The sequence below is a fragment of the Orcinus orca genome, chromosome 20 (assembly GCF_937001465.1).
Source record: "Orcinus orca chromosome 20, mOrcOrc1.1, whole genome shotgun sequence".
NCBI lineage: Eukaryota > Metazoa > Chordata > Mammalia > Artiodactyla > Delphinidae > Orcinus > Orcinus orca.
In genome coordinates, this window is record NC_064578.1 from 31160548 (window position 1) to 31179621 (window position 19074).

At 32.5% G+C, this 19074-nt stretch overlaps 1 protein-coding gene across 21 annotated transcripts in view; it reads right to left on the reverse strand.

Annotated features, from left to right (window-relative positions):
* Positions 1-19074, reverse strand: part of CHD9 (chromodomain helicase DNA binding protein 9) — a 244238-nt gene that overhangs the window by 97015 nt on the left and 128149 nt on the right. For 20 of the 21 annotated variants that reach the window (XM_049703938.1, XM_033418941.2, XM_033418942.2 and 17 more), the window contains 5 exons: positions 6618-6729; positions 2922-3068; positions 1929-1997; positions 1790-1845; positions 980-1097 (listed from right to left, as the gene is read on the reverse strand). In XM_049703938.1, coding sequence (XP_049559895.1) covers positions 980-1097; positions 1790-1845; positions 1929-1997; positions 2922-3068; positions 6618-6729 — 502 coding nt within the window. Of the gene's footprint in view, positions 1-979; positions 1098-1789; positions 1846-1928; positions 1998-2921; positions 3069-5835; positions 5891-6617; positions 6730-19074 lie in introns of those variants that run through there. The other variant, XM_033418954.2, reaches the window with a different exon arrangement.

The following is a 19074-nucleotide window of genomic DNA, read 5'->3' on the forward strand; positions in this document are numbered from 1 at the left end:
GTCTATAGGTGAGATAACAGTACTACATCAATGTTAATTATACTATTATTATGTAAGACTGTTTCTAGAAAATACTGAAATTGAGACTTAATTTTCAAATGGTTTAGAGAAAATGTATGTGCATGGGAGAAAGGCAGAGGCAGAAAGAGAGAGGGGTGCATAGTGGCAAAAGGAGAATTAATGTTAATGACAAAGCAAACATGGTAAAATGTTAACATTTACGGAATCTAGTTAAAATATATGTGGGAATTTGTTGTACTAAATTTTTCAAATAAAAAGTTAAAAAAATTTACATGAATCTAAAACTGCTCTTAAAAAGTCTATTAAGGGACTTCTCTGGTGGTCCAGTGGTTAAGACTCCGCACTTCAAATGAAGGGGGTGCAGGTTCGATCCCTGGTCAGGGAACTAAGATCCCACATGCTGTGCTATGCAGCAAAAAACTTAAAAAAATAAAAAGTAAAATAAAAAAATTCTAGTCTATTAAAAGAAAAATGAAAAAAAATTTAGAGCAGGAAAGGACATCGGACTTTTTAGTGAGGCCTGGAAAGGTTAATGAATTTTTCCAATGAGGTTCTGTTCATGCATACACAAAGATGATACAGAAAATATGCAATATATTTCACATACTGGAAAATCTTCTTTTCCATTTATTTGCTATGCTACCATTTCCATTTCTTGAAGAACTCTACTGATAAAATACTTTAAGATATTAACACACTCACATTCAACTCTAAAAAGTATTGAAATATATGCTAATTTAAAAATACAAGAGTTAGCTACCATTCTGAATTATCACTGTTCCTGTTTTAGCTCTTTTCCAAGCTAAATTTAGGGAAAGAAAAAATATGTAGATAGCATTTATATTCAAATATCGTAAGAGGAAGGCTAAGAATTAAAATTAATAATACTTAAATTTTTGATACATAATACTGCATGTGTTCAGAGTTCAACACATAATAGTCTTTTTTTTTTTCTTACGTCTGCAAAAAAATGTGCTCTTTGTGCTTGTCTCAATTTGAATCGTTTGATTTTCTGCTGGATCCTTTTATCTTTCAGAAGCTGCTGTTCTGTGGCCCACTCACAGTGAAGATAGGAGCTAAAATTTTTATAAAAGCAATATATTAGAATGATATAGAAAACCATGTTTTGAGTTTTTATAGATTTTTTTTATAGATTTATTTTTAATCACAGCCTCTAAAACAAAATATTATCTTCAACTTTACAAATAGGTAGTTCATCATTTCATTTAATGTCAATAGACTCCATATAATTACTAAAATAAAGCCACTGTGATCTAAAGGTCTGCAATTTGCCATATGGAAGCAGAATGGTAAACTGAATCATAAGGGTAACAAAATATGACTTTTAGTTTATTTCTTCATTATAATCATTTTGTCATGATCAGAACGCTAACTTGTTTTGAAACCAATGTTATTTAAAATACCTCCCTTCACCAAAATGTTAGAAAAAGTTGAACAAAATCTGAAAAGTTCAACAATATAAATATGATGGATAATGTCTGTAATTTGTAAAAGTGTAATATATAAATATTACTGCATTTTGATGTTTATAAGTAATGTTTTCTGGGAAAAAAATAAAACACTCAATTTTAACATGAAACGTTTTCAAAATCTTTTCGCTTTTTAATAATTTTTAAGTTTATGAAATAATAAGTAAAAAAAATTTTAAAATGCAGATAAAATAAAAATCATAATTTAACTTAATATACTTAAAATATTAATTCATATTTAAACACCTTTCTCTTATTTTTCTAACTCAAATACTTACTAATTCTTGTATTTTACAAAAAATTCTTCTGTATCAATCATCACTCCAGGTGATATCTAAGAAAATAAATTCAATAATTATGACTTTTATGATCAGGCCATGGAATATAAAGTGTAAAATGTAATATATCATTACTTACTTCCTTTTTTATAATTCTAGAAGATAGTATTTTGTCCACAATTGCAGCATCTTCTTCACTCGGATTCTCCTATGTGAGGGAAGAAAAATGTATAATGACACATTCTGAAAACACTTTAGTTGCCACTGTTTATGAATATACTAAAATTCAACAAACATTTATTTAACACGTTCCAGGGACCATGTTAAATGTTAGGAATACGAAAATGAAAAATATCAATTGTTGTTACTGTCCTCGTCATCATTGGCATCATCATCATAGTAAACATATGGTGCTTTTTAATGTGTTAGGCACTATTCTAACCATTTTACATATATTAACTCATTTAATCCTTGCAAATACACTATAAAGTAGGTACTATCTCCATTTTGCAGATTAGGAAGCTCAGGCATAGAGAAGATAAGTTCTTGTTTAAGGTGCCAGATCCCTCAGCTGGCAGGTGAGTGGTTGGTTTACAACCCAGACAAGGGAGAGTGAAAGAACTTTACAAAGAGGAAAATGCATATGCAAAGACACAAAGGTGTCAAAACATGGCATTTAGACAACTATGTTCATAAAACCAGAAGACTGAGTGGAGAGAAGTGGAAGGACATAAGGCTAGAAAATCCATACAAAAGGCTTTATAAGTTATGCTGAAAAGTGTATTTTCATTTTTTTCTGACTTAGGACACCATTAGAGGAGTTTTCAGTGGAAAAGTACTGTGATTAGGCTTGTAACTTAGAAATATATTGCGAGAAGGATAGAGCTTGGAGGAGTTTTAGGAATATATATCTAGGAGGTGAAAAATGTAAAAAATTGGATGAAGAAGCAAAGATAAAAAAAAGAACAAATCCCTAGGTTTCTGATCTGAATAACTAATGGTTCTATTAACTACAGTACAGAATCTAGGAGGAAAAGCTGGAGCAGGTTTTAGGAAGAAAGATAATGAAGATATTTTTTAAAATTTACATGGGTTTAAAATGTTTTTTGTCATAATCCAAAATCTGTCTTACCACAAATAACTGTAAAGGCTGTTCACCAGGTAAAGGAGCTGAATGCTTTTTTATTTTTATAGCGCCTTTAACCTCTTCTTCAGATTGTTTCCCTTCTGCATCTTCTGCATATTTTTTTCTTTTAATTTGTCGATTTGATCTTCTTTTCTGTAATGAACGATAAGGAGCATATATATGATTATATTAAAGGAAAAAAATTATTTCTAGTGTGGCAATTTTGTACATTAAATTTTCAAAACTGTATTCAACATTCATCTTTTCTAATTTTTCCTTTTAATTAAAGATTATAATTTGCCCTTTGCCAAAGGTTTACAACCTTTAGTTTTACTTCCTAAAGTGTCAAATAACAATGATTAATAATAATACCTTTATTACTTTTCTTTAGAAATTGTTAAGAATAAAAAGGTTTCTTTTTACTTAACTATTTCACAGCTTGGGAAACATATTTTAAACTATTAATACTTTCACAGTTTTTGCCCCCAAACCTAAAAAGTACATATCAGATGAATGTTGGTTAAATAATTAATCAGGGGCATAAACTAAAAGAAGAAATTAAATAATATTTGACACAAAACCCATGAACTTGTGTTTAAAACAGATTTTAAAAAACCCAAAATAATATTAAATGTTTTAAAAAAGATACAGAAAATAAAGTATGAAATCTACCAAAAACTTAAACGTGAATGGAGGAACCAGTGTTTTACTACCTTTACTAGCTTCCCTTAAAAATAAAGAACACCACTATCATAAAAACAGAGGTAAGCTTTTCAGATAGTATTATGTGTAGCAACGTAATTTTAATAATAATCTGAATGATTTAAAATCAGGTATCAAATGCGCATGGCTTTACTTACCTCCCTAAATATCAAATATTTGATGTTCCCACTATAAAGACAAATCTCACAATGGCTTGAAAATCCCAAAGGACTTAGGTTTTGCTTTTGCTCACCTCCCTAAAATCTCGTGGATGGAGGCATCTCAGCCAACTGTTCTACTGCTCAATATTCCTTCTTCCTTTTACTATTCTTCTGTGTATTTAGTAACTCCCATGACATTCCCCCCAGATGCAACCAAAAGAATAACCCATGTGTTCTCCTTTTGGTTTCTGCCAATGTCTTCAATTTGGGAGGTCTTTCATACTTCCGTTGCCATGACAAAACTGAATCAGTGCAGCAGTGTGGGTACACACTGTTATTTGCATCCAGAAAGGATGCAGTGCCTCTTTCTCTTGAGAGTAGTGGAATATTGAGAGAAAGAAAGGCACTACTGTGGTGAGGTAGCTCAGCCAAATGTAGTAGAAAAATTCCATGCCTCAATTAGGATGGGTCACCATCTCTTAGCCATGAAGATATTTACATTTTCAAAACTCAAGGTAACAATTTTGTCATTATGGGAGACAGGAAGGTGGCATACAAAAGTTATAAAAAAGGACTTCTTAAGAAACCCGATTTTCCCACATCCTATTTTGGAAAAGATATGAAATATTTATTATTCCCTGGGAGGGAAAATTCTATGGATCTCGAATCTAATACTAGGCTAAAGGAATGTTTGGAGTTCGATTACAGGAGTCATATAGTTCTTAATGCTCAAGAACAGTTTAAATTAATAACCACTCATGATATTTATTATTCTAACAATAACCTATATAACCAATGTTATGTCTCACTAGGCACAAATCTTTTAAATAATGAAGTTTGGGAATAATTCAGTACACTTTTAGAAGATTCTGTAGATGATTTCAGCATTAAAGTTTCCTTTCTGGTCACTTAGGCATCTACTGGAACTTTGAAATGCCACACGGTTCTTAGTAAGTAGTAAACAAGTGGCCTGAAAGAATCCTTTCAACTCACAAAAGTGCACATTCAGGTAATTTTTCACAAGACAGAATGAGAGCTACTTACTGTAAACTGCTCCCTCATTCTATGAAGACTTTATCTGTCTCTGAGTAATTAAACAAACTCTGAGTTTTTCAACTCTATGAGCTGATTTCATCATAACTTACATTCCACTAGAGCATACAGTTACATATTAGGCAAAGCCAAGTAAGGTACCACTCTCACCAATTAACTTTCTCTGTCATACAACAGTTCTACTACTTTAAAAATACAAAGCTAATTTGAATGTCCGCATTTTAGGCTAATGTGGATATTTTTGGCTTTCTTTCTTCATAATGTTTTTCGAAGGACAATTTAGAACAGTGACAAATTCTTTCTTCATATTTCCTTTTTCTAGCTTTATTCTTCTTATGTCTTAAAGGCTTTAATAGATCAGTCAACAGCACTTCACATAAGAGGTCAAAAACATTATGCTTTTAAATGACTGAATAGTTCGTTATGATATCACTTGTTTCCTATAATAATCCTAATAAAATGTGCTATAGGGGCTTTTTAAAATAACTTAAGTCTCTAAATATAGTTAGACTACCGCATTACTCTCTATTAGGTAAAAAATTAAGTATGATAATCATGTTTTCAGATTTCCACCTGACTCTAAACCTTACATTACTTTTCAAGCCTTCAAATTTTGACAATCCATTGTGGTTGAAAGCTACTTTTATATATTTATACAGCATTTATATAGTAATATATTTAAATATATCAATAATATAGATTTATAATTGTTTACGAGAAAATTCTTTTTTCCTTCCCCATTAAATTTTTTGTGTTAAAGCAACACATCTGTCAAAGCAACCTAATTAACTACAGTGAAAAGTATGGAAAAAATGTGCATGTTAACCTATTCTACCATTGCATTGTTTGTTAATTACATAATGGAAAAATGGCCAGCATTATTTTAGTAAAAATTTAACTTAATTTTCTCATGTTGAATAATTATAAGTTTGCCTAAGTTAAGGATAACATATGAAGAAAAAGCCAGGCCATATAATATTAGGAGCTTTAGTCACTGCCCTTACCTCAACTCTTGCAGCAGCCCAGGAGCCTTGAGCCACTACTCTCCCATTGGATAAGAAGCTGCATAAGGAAGAAGAAAGGCCATTCAGGGGCTTTCTGGCCCCATAATGCAACAAATGCCACCACCCCTACGGCCTATAGTTGTACTTTAATTATTAGAAAGCAGAGGGTGGCCTGAATTATTATGACCTTCACTATATATATATATTTATATATATAGTTTTTTAACTTCACAAGGTTATTTTGAATATATAGCTATTCAAAAACAAGAAAGAAAAAGGAAAATGCACAGTATTTTTGTCTACATTAGGGGATTTTTAATATAGTTGTTTATCTTTTCTTCAATAGAAGCAGACCAAAGGAATTATTTCTAGGAATGATTCAACCCATTTGCTTTATCATTTGTATGTGACTTTTAAAATTAATATCTCCAGCATTAAATTCATTCAAAAGTACTCTATAAGTATAGGATAATATCACTGGATACTTCTCCATGTTAAAAGCCACGAGGGACTTTGGACTGTTACTTAAACTCTCTGGGCTTCAGTTTCATTATCCGAAAACTGAGAGGGTTTGGAGAGGATGTGTAAGTTTCCTCCCAGGTCTAACATTCTATGGGAATACTACTAGGACCATATTGTAATAATGCTGTCATACAAGTTCTACCATACAATAAAATGTATTTTTACCACTAAACTATAGTATAAATACCCATAAAACAATATTATGCTATCTAAATAATTCTGCCAGTGCTTCATTTCTCAGAAAAAATTTTAATACTCACTTGAGAGTCTTCCTCTTTGAATGCATGCTGTGGCACCTGCTCTGCATCAGATATTTCATCTGAAGACTCATTCTTTCTTTTTTGTTTCTTACCCAATGTAATAATGAGTTTGCTGTTTCAAGAGAAAGAGAGCAAACAGTAAGATCTCTTTGTACTTTTCCATTTTGGGGCAAATTAAGATTCCCATGATAAACTTTTTTCCATTTTATATCACTTGAATGTCCAACCAAAGATGCTATTTATCATGAAATCCATAATGACATTTTCACATGATAAACTCTATTCCAATGGAACAAATACAAACCAGTACTACAGTTAACATATTTCTAAGCAAAGAAAGGCAGACAAATTCTATCACTTGTTTCTTTAGGCTCAAGATTATTTTTCTTGAGAAAAATATCAGGTGATATAACTATTTAATAATTAAAGTAATTCATTTATTTTATTATCTTGTAGGTTTGGAATGAGGGATTTTTTTTCCTTCTACCTATTTATTTCAAATTCCGCTCAATTCCTTTGAATCCCGCCTATTCTCCAAAAGCCTCTATACTTCTTTCTACCCTATAGTAGTCTCTACCTTACTTAAAACACTTTACCAATTGATTGTTCTTTGATTATTTCACTTATGTTAAGGCTTTTCTTAGCTATACTGTATGTTCCTAAAGAGTAAGAACTTTCTTTTATTTTTTTATATTTCTATAGTATGTACATGTTTACATTCTCTAATATATACATGTATATATATGTATGTTAACACACACTGACTCTAAATGTCTAAAATAAAAATGTGTTTTCTATGTTTTTTCCTGATCAAAGATAGAAGTACATAGAAGTACATCCCACATTTCCGTATCTGGTTCAACAGATGAGATGGAATGATCGTCAAGCGCCATCAGGAAAATTCTATTTTATTTTATTTTTTTTAAAAGATTTTTTTTAATGTGGACCATTTTTTTAAAGTCTTTATTGAACTTGTTACAATACTGATTCTGTTTTATGTTTTGGTTTTTTGGCCCCGAGGCATGTGGGATCTTAGTTCCCGACCAGGGATTGACCCTGCACCCTCTGCACTGGAAGGTGAAGTTTTAACCACTGGACTGCCAGGGAAGTCCCTGGAAAATTCTACTTTAGATTTCTGTATTTCAAACATAGAAAACTCCCCAAATATTTACTTTCAGGTATGATATATCAGAAATATATCAAAATTTTTTTCAATAATTATTTACTAATGTTGGAGAACTTGAAGGTTAAGAGCATGCACTTTGAAATCGTAGTTTCAAAGATTTAAAGCTTGATTTCATCATTTACCTATCTGTGGGACACTAGGCAAATTACTTGATAGCTTCCTTGCCTGTGAAATAGGGATATTACAATAGCTAGTTCTATTGTTGTTGAGAATTAAATGGGATAATACATGTCTGAGCACAGCCTTTAACACACAGTAATTTCTCAACTAATCTAACTGTATAACTATATCTAACTGTGATATGCCAGGCACTTTCCTAGGTTCTAGGATTTGAAGATAGAGTGGACACGGTTCCCAACCTTAACACATCATTGTTAGAATATGATCCCAGCTAAAATGCTAAAGAGGAAGTTAGCACAAGATGTAATGTGAAGACAAAGGGAGAAATCCTTATGTATACTGAAGAGTAAAGGAGGCTTTACAGAAAAGGTAAAGTTTGAGATAGGGAACTGAATGATGAAAGAGAGTCCAACAAGTAATGAAAAGAAAAGGCAGGGTACATTGCAGAAGAATGAGAATAAGCAATGATAAGAGCATGTCAGTAACACACAAAGTACTACAGGAGGAGATGGGTCAAGATCACAGAAGACCTTATATTACATGCAAGGACTTAATGTTTTAGTTTAAGCTCAGCTTTAAGCTCCACATGGCAGGAATTTAAAAGAAATCTGTCTAGTTCACGACTGACAACAAATGGCACTGAGATATTTTTGAATGAATGAAAAAAATAAACCAATTGGAAGATGTAAGAATTTTAAACATTCTAGGGATGTAAACAGCATGGTGACTATAGTTAATAATACTGAATTATATATTTGAAAGTTGCTGAGTACATCTTAAAAAGTTCTCATCACAAGAAAAAAATATATAACTATGTGAGGTGATAAGATGTTAACTAAACTTATTGTGGTAATAGTTTCACAATATATACACACAACAAATCATTATGTTGTATACCTTAATCTAAGACACTGTGATATGTCAATTACATCGCAATAAAATTGGGGGAAAAAAAGAATTTTAAACAAGGGAGCAATGCAACCAGAAGGAAGTGAAATGCAAGTCAGGGAAACCAGCGATAAGACTGACAATTCAGGTGAGAGAGATGAAGAGTGAAATATAGGGCCATGGTAGTATGGGTGAAGAGGGAAAGAAAGATACAATTTTTCATTTTGGAAGCAGAAACAACAGGACTTGGTTATTGACTGGATGATGAGAGGTGAGAAAAAAATCCTAGAATGATTTATCCCCAGGGTATTCTCATATTGGTTTGATCGCCACCTTCAACAGTATAATGGTAACTCTTACTTGGTATCTCACTTGCACTTTTCTGAGTATGTGAAATAAATACGAGCAAACATATAGCTTATGTTGGAACCGGGAAATCAGAGGAAGTACAAAAAGATACTCTGAAACAACATTAAGGAACCAACCATAGTTATACGCTATTCCCTCTCCCTGCTTTCAATGGTCATTTCCTCAGTCTTCTGGTCCCTTTTCCTTTACTCTGGTTTCCCTCCTAAAATAAAAATCTCCCTTGAGGTCATATCTACTATTAGATACCACATGATGGTCCTCCTCCTTATCCACAGTTCTCAAAGAAGTCATCTATACCGTTTCTTTCATTCTTCAACCCACTATAATATGAAGTCTTAAAACTACTTTTCATATTCATAGCTTCCATTTATTCAGTGTTTACTGGGTCAGCCTCTGCTGGTTTTATATGTGTTCTCTCACTTCATGGTCATACAACTCTGACAGGCAAATTTTATAAGAAGAGGAAATTGAGGCTTAGAGAAATTAAATTACTTGTTTAAAGTCATACCATAGTAAGAATTGAAATAGAAATTAAATATGCCTCACTAAACTCCTAATATGTTTCTGAACTCCTAATGTCTAAGGCCACAAATGACCCCTGTGACGCCAAATCCGACGGAAATTCTAAAAATTTTATCTACCAACACATAACTAATCACTTTTTCCTTATCTGCACCCTTGGATTCATGACACAACATTCTTCTGGTTCTCACTAAACTTCTTTGGCTCTTCTTCTCTTAGTATGTTAATTTTCAGCAAGATTCAGTTTGTTCTGCCAGTCCCTTAAACTTTGGTATTTCTCAAATTTCTGTCTTCAGCCTTCTTCCCTCTCTATATACTATTCCAGGAAATTTAATTTAATCTATTCTTAACAACCACTTAGAAGTTGAAGATTCTCAAATCTCGTATCTCCAGTTCAGACCGTTCCCCAAATTTCAGATTCATTCAATAAACCAACTGTTTATTGGACACATCAGTATGGATATCTCAGACATTAAAATCTCAAAATGGCCCCAAATGCAATCCCTCACTTTTCCTAAACTAATAGTGTACTAATATTACAGTATAATGTAAATTCAGAAACGTGCACACATCGAAAGAGTACATACAGCTCAGTGAATTTTCTCAAACTGAACATAAATAGATAGCCAGCTCCTAGATCAAGAAACAAGACATTACTGGTTTCCCAGAAGTCTCCTGTCATGCTTTCTCTTCAATTAACAACCTCCTCCTTAGGGTAACCATTATGCTACTTGTGGTTATTTAATATAACCTAAAGTACTTGTGCAGATGATTTTCAGTGGCAAGGTAAGGGATAACTCAAAGTAAAATGATTGGTAAAAAAGTTTTCAGGCACTCCCCCATTTGCTATCCATCTCCAAACCTAAATGCATATTTTAGACTAGTTTGTAGATGAGGATAACACTAGTGACAGGAAAGTTCAGTTACTTAGATAACAATTTCCTATGAAATACAGATCAAGGTTTGTTAAAACCCATCAATATACTGATTAAAAAGGAATTTTCTCAGTGTCTGGTAAGCTAAATAAATTCTGTATACATATTCTGATATGGTATCTGTGTGGCTGCTTCAAGACTCAAATCCCACTGATAGAACTTCAATGAAATCAGGAGCAGAGATATTTAATTTTTTGTATTTATGACTATGAAGAGGTTGTACTTTTCCTTTCTAGTAGTATAAAGTAATTAAATGAAAACTCTCTAAGGACAGTGGACTAAGCTGCTTAAACAATATTTTTATAAATAAACATTGCCTAAATACTAGGTTCTACCAAAGCAATCTTAAACACTCACCCTTTTTGGCAGAGGTGGGTAGGTTAGATATAAACGTTTCCTATAATACCTTAGATAAACCTTCATTATATTATTTGAAAATTGTACTTAAAACAAAAAAAGAGGGACTTCCCTGGTGGCGCAGTAGTTAAGAATCTGCCTGCTAATGCAGGGGACACGGGTTCGAGCCCTGGTCCGGGAAGATCCCACATGCTGTGGAGCAACTAAGCCTGTGTGCCACAACTACTGAGCCTGTGCTCTAGAGCCTGTGAGCCACAACTACTGAGCCTGCGTGCCACAACTACTGAAGCCCGCCTGCCTAGAGCCCGTGCTCTGCAACAAGAGAAGCCACCACAATGGGAAGCCCGTGCACCACAACGAAGAGTAGCACTCACTCGCCACAACTAGAGAAAGCCCGCACGCAGCAACGAAGACCCAACGCGACCAAAAATAAATAAATTTTTTAAAAAGACCTCAAATCTTATTTTTCATATATTCTGCATTTTCTTCCAATATTTTCCTATAGACCTGGAGTAGCATCTTATTTCATAAACTCATTAACTATCCTTAACCCATGCAAAAATATTTTTCAAATTGTAACTTTGTAAGAGCTATTTCAAATGTAATAGTTTCCTACTAAACTTCTGAAATCCAAAATATTTACATATGCCCATTCTGTTCAAAAAAGGCACATTTCCATTGTAGGAAAAAAGTTGATTCTAAAACTTGAAGTCATTCTTGACTGACATAATTCTGAGTTAAAAAAAAACAATATATCTATACACACACACATACATACATACATATACACATACTATGGTTACTTACACAGAACATTGATTCTTGGAAACAATGAAGTCATATCAGTTTATTATATGTTCTAAAATGGTATATAAGTGAAACCACAAATAAGAACAAACATTTGGTTGGTATTGATCAGTAATTCCTAAATCTGTGAGGCAGGCTTCATTAGAAGCTTGTTTGTTAAAAATACAGATTCCAGATGAGAAACATAAGACAAACTCAAATTGAGAGACATTCTACAAAGTAACTGGCTAGAATGCTTCAAAGTTGAAAGTGTCGGGCTTCCCTGGTGGCACTGTGGTTGAGAGTCCGCCTGCCGATGCAGGGGACACGGGTTTGTGCCCCGGTCTGGGAAGATCCCACATGCCGCGGAGCGGCTGGGCCCATGAGCCATGGCCACTGAGCCTGTGCGTCCAGAGCCTGCGCTCCGCAACAGGAGAGGCCACAACAGTGAGAGGCCCATGTACCGCGGGAAAAAAAAAAAAAAAAAAAAAAAAAAGTTGAAAGTGTCATTAAAGACAAAGACTGAAGAATTATTCCAAAATGGAGGAGTGTAAGGAGATACGACAACAAAATGAAATGCAGGATCCTTAACTGGATCCTGGCTCCCAAAAATGGAACAACTGACACAATATGCATGAGGTCTGTAAATCAGTTAACAGAACTGTGTTAAGTGTTTACTTCCTGATTTTGATCATTGTGCTTAGGTTACATAAGATATTAACATTTGAGGAAGCTGGGTGAAGAGCCTAAAGGAACTCTGACCTATTTTTGCAAGTGTGAGACTAGTTCAAAATAGAAACTAATAAAACCAAACCAAATCCCAGATTTGTAGGTTCCAACTCCAGAATTCTGATCTAGTAAGTGGGATCCCAATCAGACTGTAAAAAAATTCTCACCAGGTTTGGGAACCACTGGCTCAAAATAATTAGTGAAGAAAACTCTAGGAACAAATATTTAGGATAATAAAACTATTCTCTACTTATAGAACACTTAAAATTTCAAAGTGCTTTTGTCTATAATATTGTTGATCCTCATAGGCGAGGCAGACATTGGTCCCACCAAACTAATAGGGAAACTTTAGCCCTGAAAGATAGAACAAACTGCCAAAATCACAAGTCCAGTAAAAGACAATAAAGGTCTCTTTACTCCTGCTCTACTATTTCCAACATATCTTATTGATTTTAAAATAAAATGACACTATACTTCAACCAGTCAATAGATATTTAATATCAATAAATATAGTTTAATGAATAAAGAGAATTATGAAACTACATTATCTTTAGAAAATCATTAAGGTTAAAGTTTATTGACTTTTGAACAACCAGAAATTTCTATTGCCTCTACAATGACAACTGAGAGCCATAAATGTTATCTGAAGGAAATCAGATGATCCAAAAGTAGAAGAAATAAGATAATTTCAGCTCAGTAAAATACCCAATTACCAAAGAGCATTCCATTCTTCCATCATGAATTACAAGTTTACTATATTAAACTAAAATAAAATTCTAAAATAAAATTTCATTATATGTACATTCTACAAATAAATTGATCATTTGCTATTCTTAGAAATATCACAGAGTAAAGCAACAAAATAATACAGACTGTATTAATAATAAAGGCTTTATGCAAGTTTTGTTTTTTAAAACATGAAAGGGATCTGTTATCAATGTTAGTGAACTGCAGCAACAGATATTCAGGCATATAAATGAACTAAATATTAAAACATAACTTATTTCAGACAGCCAAGGGCAATTTCAAACTAAGTATAAGTATAAATTTGAAATGTTATTTCATTTGACAAGTACAGGCACTAGAAAACTTCAGTGTTTATACTTGACGTTTATATTTGATTTTCAGATGCAATTTATGCCCTCATCTAAATCCTGCCCACATGTTACTCATGGAGGCTGTGTAACAAGCTGCATCCTACAGTGTCAATCCGCAGTTGCCCCCTGTAGATTCTCTCACTGCAATATCCAGACAAACAATGAATCTGTAATTAATACATCCAATTCATCATAAGTAAAGGAAACAAGCAAAAATACTATTTTACACTATAATTTTTTTTCTCTTTGCAAGCCCAGTGGAAGGCACTGAGGTTATTTTTAAAGCCATCAAATATATGTGTGTGTATTTTTTTTTTTAGAAGAAGAAACACATTTAACTTGATGCAATCACTCCAGTTTAAAGTTCAATTCAAGACTCTAGCTTAAACTCATCTGGAAAAAACAAGTTTTAAAGTGGTTCTTTATTTTAGTTAATCCTTAAATTTGTGAAAGCAGCATTGTATTGTAAATTTTTGGTAACTTGGATTATAAATCACTTCCTGTTTAGCAAATTCCCTGGTGGTCCAGTGGTTAGGTCTCCTGTGCTTCCACTGCAGGGGGCACGGGTTCAGTCCCTGGTCGGGGAACTAAGATCCCGCATACCGGGTGGCACAGCCAAAAAATAAAATAAAATAAAGTAAAATCAATCAATCAATCACTTCCTGTTTAAGACTGGACATCATGTTTTTCAAAAAGTTTAATTCACTGAGTTGTTTCATATAGCCACTAAGGTGAAGTATTAGCTAAGTATTAATCATAGGCAGTATATTTATCAGCACAGTTTAATTTTTATTCTTTAAAAAACTTATTTCTTCTTTCTTAAAAAAGAAAATGACATTTACGCTTGAAAATACTGACAAAATAGGAACATTAAAATCAAATACTTTACTTCGGTGTCCTAAGATACACATTTTACCCACATGTTAACATCTATGAAACAAACATTCACCTAATAAAGATATGCCATAGTTTTAACTGGCAATATATTTTTTTCTTTCTTACTGACATATAATGGTGTGTCTTATAATCAATGACATTTTAGATTCAATGAAATAACAGCACATCATTTATTAATGATAAACCTTACTAATACATCTTATGTAAAGGTATACATCTTAAAAATGGACCTGTAAATCTTAATTAAATTCATAATAATACATAATGTATATATCAATTCTTTCTGCAGATGAATATGTTTCAGATTTTCACTGACTTTAAGTTTAGACGTAAGGAATGAAATCAATAAAACATTTTATCTTCTTGGCATTTAAAAATTATAGAACTTACATAGAGACTACTAATGGCATGATTAATAATTAAAATATATATAATAAATTTATACCATATATTTTTCAAAGTGCTTTTTTATATGCCAAAAACAATTAATTAATACATTTATATTTTATCCAAACATATACTAAATTCTTATTATTTTGAATACTTGCAATCAGGGTCTCATCTGTTACTTTATTAACATGGACTATAAAGGGATTATTCCCAATTTCTGATGATTCATCTTATTTTCCCTTCAGACTTTGTTCACATTATTTTTCCCTTACATTATTATTTAGATGTGTCTCTCTAGACATACATGTGGACATACATGTTCGTTCTGTTTAAAAATACACATGTACATATCTATGTATACACATGATGGTAGGTAATTAACAAATGTTATTTTGCTTCTTCCTTCTTGGGGGTTCAGAATGACTATCGCAAAGAAGGGCACAATATAAGTTCCAGATCTAATTTAATGTCTTACTGTTTTTCTTTATAACATGACACCCTTAATTCCAACTTGATTTGATATTTCCTAACTTAGATGTTTTCTGCTTTAACTAAAGAGAAAAGCTACTTCTAGCACCTGATAACTCCCATTCTTGTAACAAACAGAAAGAATAATTATGAATAATACAAAAAAGTATTTTTTTACTTTTAATCATGAAGTACCTTTACTGATTAAATTTACAGGGCCACAAGAGCATTTTAAAGTGTCAAAGGCATTCTACTTGTCAGTCTGATAATCTAATGCAAGAAGTAAATTATAACTGACAACATGGAAACATAGTTTAAATGTCAAAGTTATAAAACATAAATCTAAAAATGCTTCAATCAAATCATGTGATATTTTATTACATAATCTAAAACCGAAGAGAGCCAAATAAGAAAATTCTACCAGAAGTCTTAGAATGAATTTATTTTAGAATTTAACTCTCTACTATTACTAAACCATTAGTTTTGTCCCTGTAATTTAATGAAGGATTAGCTTGCCACTTCTAATCTTGATTTAACAAATCAAACACAACCATTTGGCATCATTTAATATTTAATCTTCCATTCATTCATTCATTCCATAAAATTCATTCCCTCCCATTCATGGAGCATCTATTACGTACCAACCATTATTAAAGAAATACCTGCTCTTCTACTTGAAAGGCAGCTTGTTAGAACCTGACTGCCAAGACCATGAAAAACATCAAAATAGAAGAAGGTTGTTTCCAGTCCTACCTCACTCTTCATTTTACACCGGCCATTTCCATTTCAACTTACACTCTTCCACATAACCATGTAATTCCTTTCAAACTCCAAGCATATTTCAAAACAAAATTTACCTGTCCTAAATGCTACTCTAGCTAACCTGATAAACAGAGGCATTCTCATATAAAAAAAACAAAAACATTAATAAGTTAACCTATTATCCTTCTTACCAGGTAGCAACTGTTTGTTTTCATTTGTCTGCTTGATTTTTAAATTCATCTTATTAGGAACAGGGCCTTAATGGAAAGAGAACCTAGGCAGATAGGTGAGAGTTTAGGCTTGAAAGAAGGGGCATGGCTCCTGGCCTTGGCTTTTTCCTTAAATAGCTATATGTTATTTATATTTTCAGAAAATAATGGCTAACATTATTAACAGGTATTGTTCTATATGCTTTAAGTGTTATTAAATCATTTCATCCTCAAAATAACACTATAAGGCAAGCGCTATCATTATCCTCATTTTAGGTCTGAGGAAACTAAAATTTGGAGAGGTTAAGTATTTGTCCAAGGTCACACTGCTTGTGACAAAGGGGGAATTTGAATAAGTGCAACTGGTTCCAAAGTCAAAGAACTTAACCACATTATCATACTGCATGCCCAATTTAACTCACAGAATTGTTGTAAAGATTAAATGAGACTATATTAAAGCCTCTGAAAAGGACACTCTATTCCTTGTATTAAAAAAAATTAATCTATGAAAGTGACAGAAAAACTGAAAAGGTTTCAAGCACACTAGCAAGCAGAGGCAAGGCAGTATTGGTTTTCTTCAGATTAGTATTCCTAGATTATATCACATCACATATGTGGATTAAATAAACACCAACTCTGACTATATATCAATCATAACTTATTGTCTACAAATCTAGTTACTTTTGAAATTTATATTTCACATTGCTCATGGTTAAGTTCCAACACACACTCTCTTTAATTTTATCTGATATAAATCATCTGATATTAGCAAAAGTTCAATTCTTCTAAAACTCACAGAAAAACAAAATCTTTACAAGAAAACATTTAATACATCATGAAATATTATTAATTAAAATGATGCAAGTTGGGCTTCCTTGGTGGCGCAGTGGTTGAGAGTCCGCCTGCTGATGCAGGGGACACGGGTTTGTGCCCCGGTCCGGGAGGATCCCTCATACCGCGGAGCGGCTGGGCCTGTGAGCCATGGCCGCTGAGCCTGCGCGTCCGGAGGCTGTGCTCCGCAACGGGAGAGGCCACAACAGTGAGAGACCCGCGTACCGCAAAAAAAAAAAAAAAAAATGATGCAAGTAAACTCAATATTTAAATGATGCTTCTTCGCTGAAAAATTAAAAATGGTCAATTCAAAAATGTAGTGGCTTATTGGAAAGCACAGTAATGAAATATTTCAAGTGACCAATATAGAACTCTAGACTGTATATGAATTTCATTTCCAACCATACTTTTTCCTCCAACATGATAATAATCTTTGGTTGTCTGATAAAGATGATCAAGAAACTGTTTCACTCCAACAGCTTAATAATATATGGGCAAGCTTCACTTTTACTTGCCTGCAACTTATAAATTCCTCTATCAAAAAGTCATCCACTCTCAACAAGTTTTTTTTCTGTCAATTACTTAATACCTCGCCATGGAAATATGTTTCCAATACAATTCTCACCTCTTTTCTCAAGAATGCTATCTCTAAAACCAAATACTAAATTGATCATGCTGTGCAATATTAAAATAATTTACTGTTAATAATCTACCTATTTCTAACAAAAATACAAATATCACAGAATACGTCAGATACTCTACTGTATTACTATTCCCTACATATTAATCCACATTTTTCAAAAATCCATGTTTCTCTATTACAATTTAATTATTTCTAATTTCCCCTTATATATTGTTTTTTCTTGAACCAGGTTCACTTCTGTTATCTTTTGCCTCTAGTTATCTCCCCCCCACCAATTTAAACTTACTGTTAACTCTTGAGGGTTCTCTACCTATTTTCTCTTATTTTATGCATTATTTTTAAATACCCTTTCAAATGGTACCACTACTCTGCCTGTATTTCTGTATAAGTTAAAACTGGAAAATTTTAATAACAGTAACGTTTAATACATTAAAGGATTAAATATGGGGTTTCCTAAATTAAAACTAGACAAAATATTGAAAAAATAAGATACTTTCACACCAAAACATTTAAATAAAAAAGGAGAAATCTAACTTTCAAATTTTATCTTAGCTGTCTGCAAATGAAATGCAAAATCAATAATATTAATTATTTTCCCATTATAGCAAGAGAGCCCATGTTATTTAATGGTTTGGACTGAAAGGCATCAGGACCTAATGATATAACTCAGTTTGGTGGCTGCATTGAAAATGCTGTGAATTGTTTACAAATTTGTGTTAGTTCTAAATATATGTATAATACATAAATAATTTTATAAGCAAATGAAGATTTTTATAATAAGGGAATTTTTCCTAAAACAGATTAAATACTTGATCTAAAATTTCATATAAAGCCTTCAAAAATAACCAAATATTCCTGCAAAACCGATTCTAAACTATGTTGGCCTTAGATTATTTTTACCCTTGCATGCAAAACAAACATACATATAAAACAAATAATAACACTTATTATATTCTATTTTTTGAAAATGTATTAGGTATGTAGTCAAATAAAAATACTTAGGATTAATATACCTTCCTAAAGCAATTCTTTGTCCTTATAATTCTCTTGGAGCATTAATCCTCACCTGGCCTCTTTATTACATAAAGTAAATCAGAAAGACTGTAAGGGAGGAAGTCTGTAAGAGCCGAGAGCTGCTTATTGTTGATTTAAATGGTCTTAGTTTTCTTGCCATTCCATTTAGTTCAATGTTGTGGGTTTATGAGAAAATATGGTATTTCATGTTTCCAAACTATAAGGTGCCCAGTGAAGTACAACTAAGAGGTAAA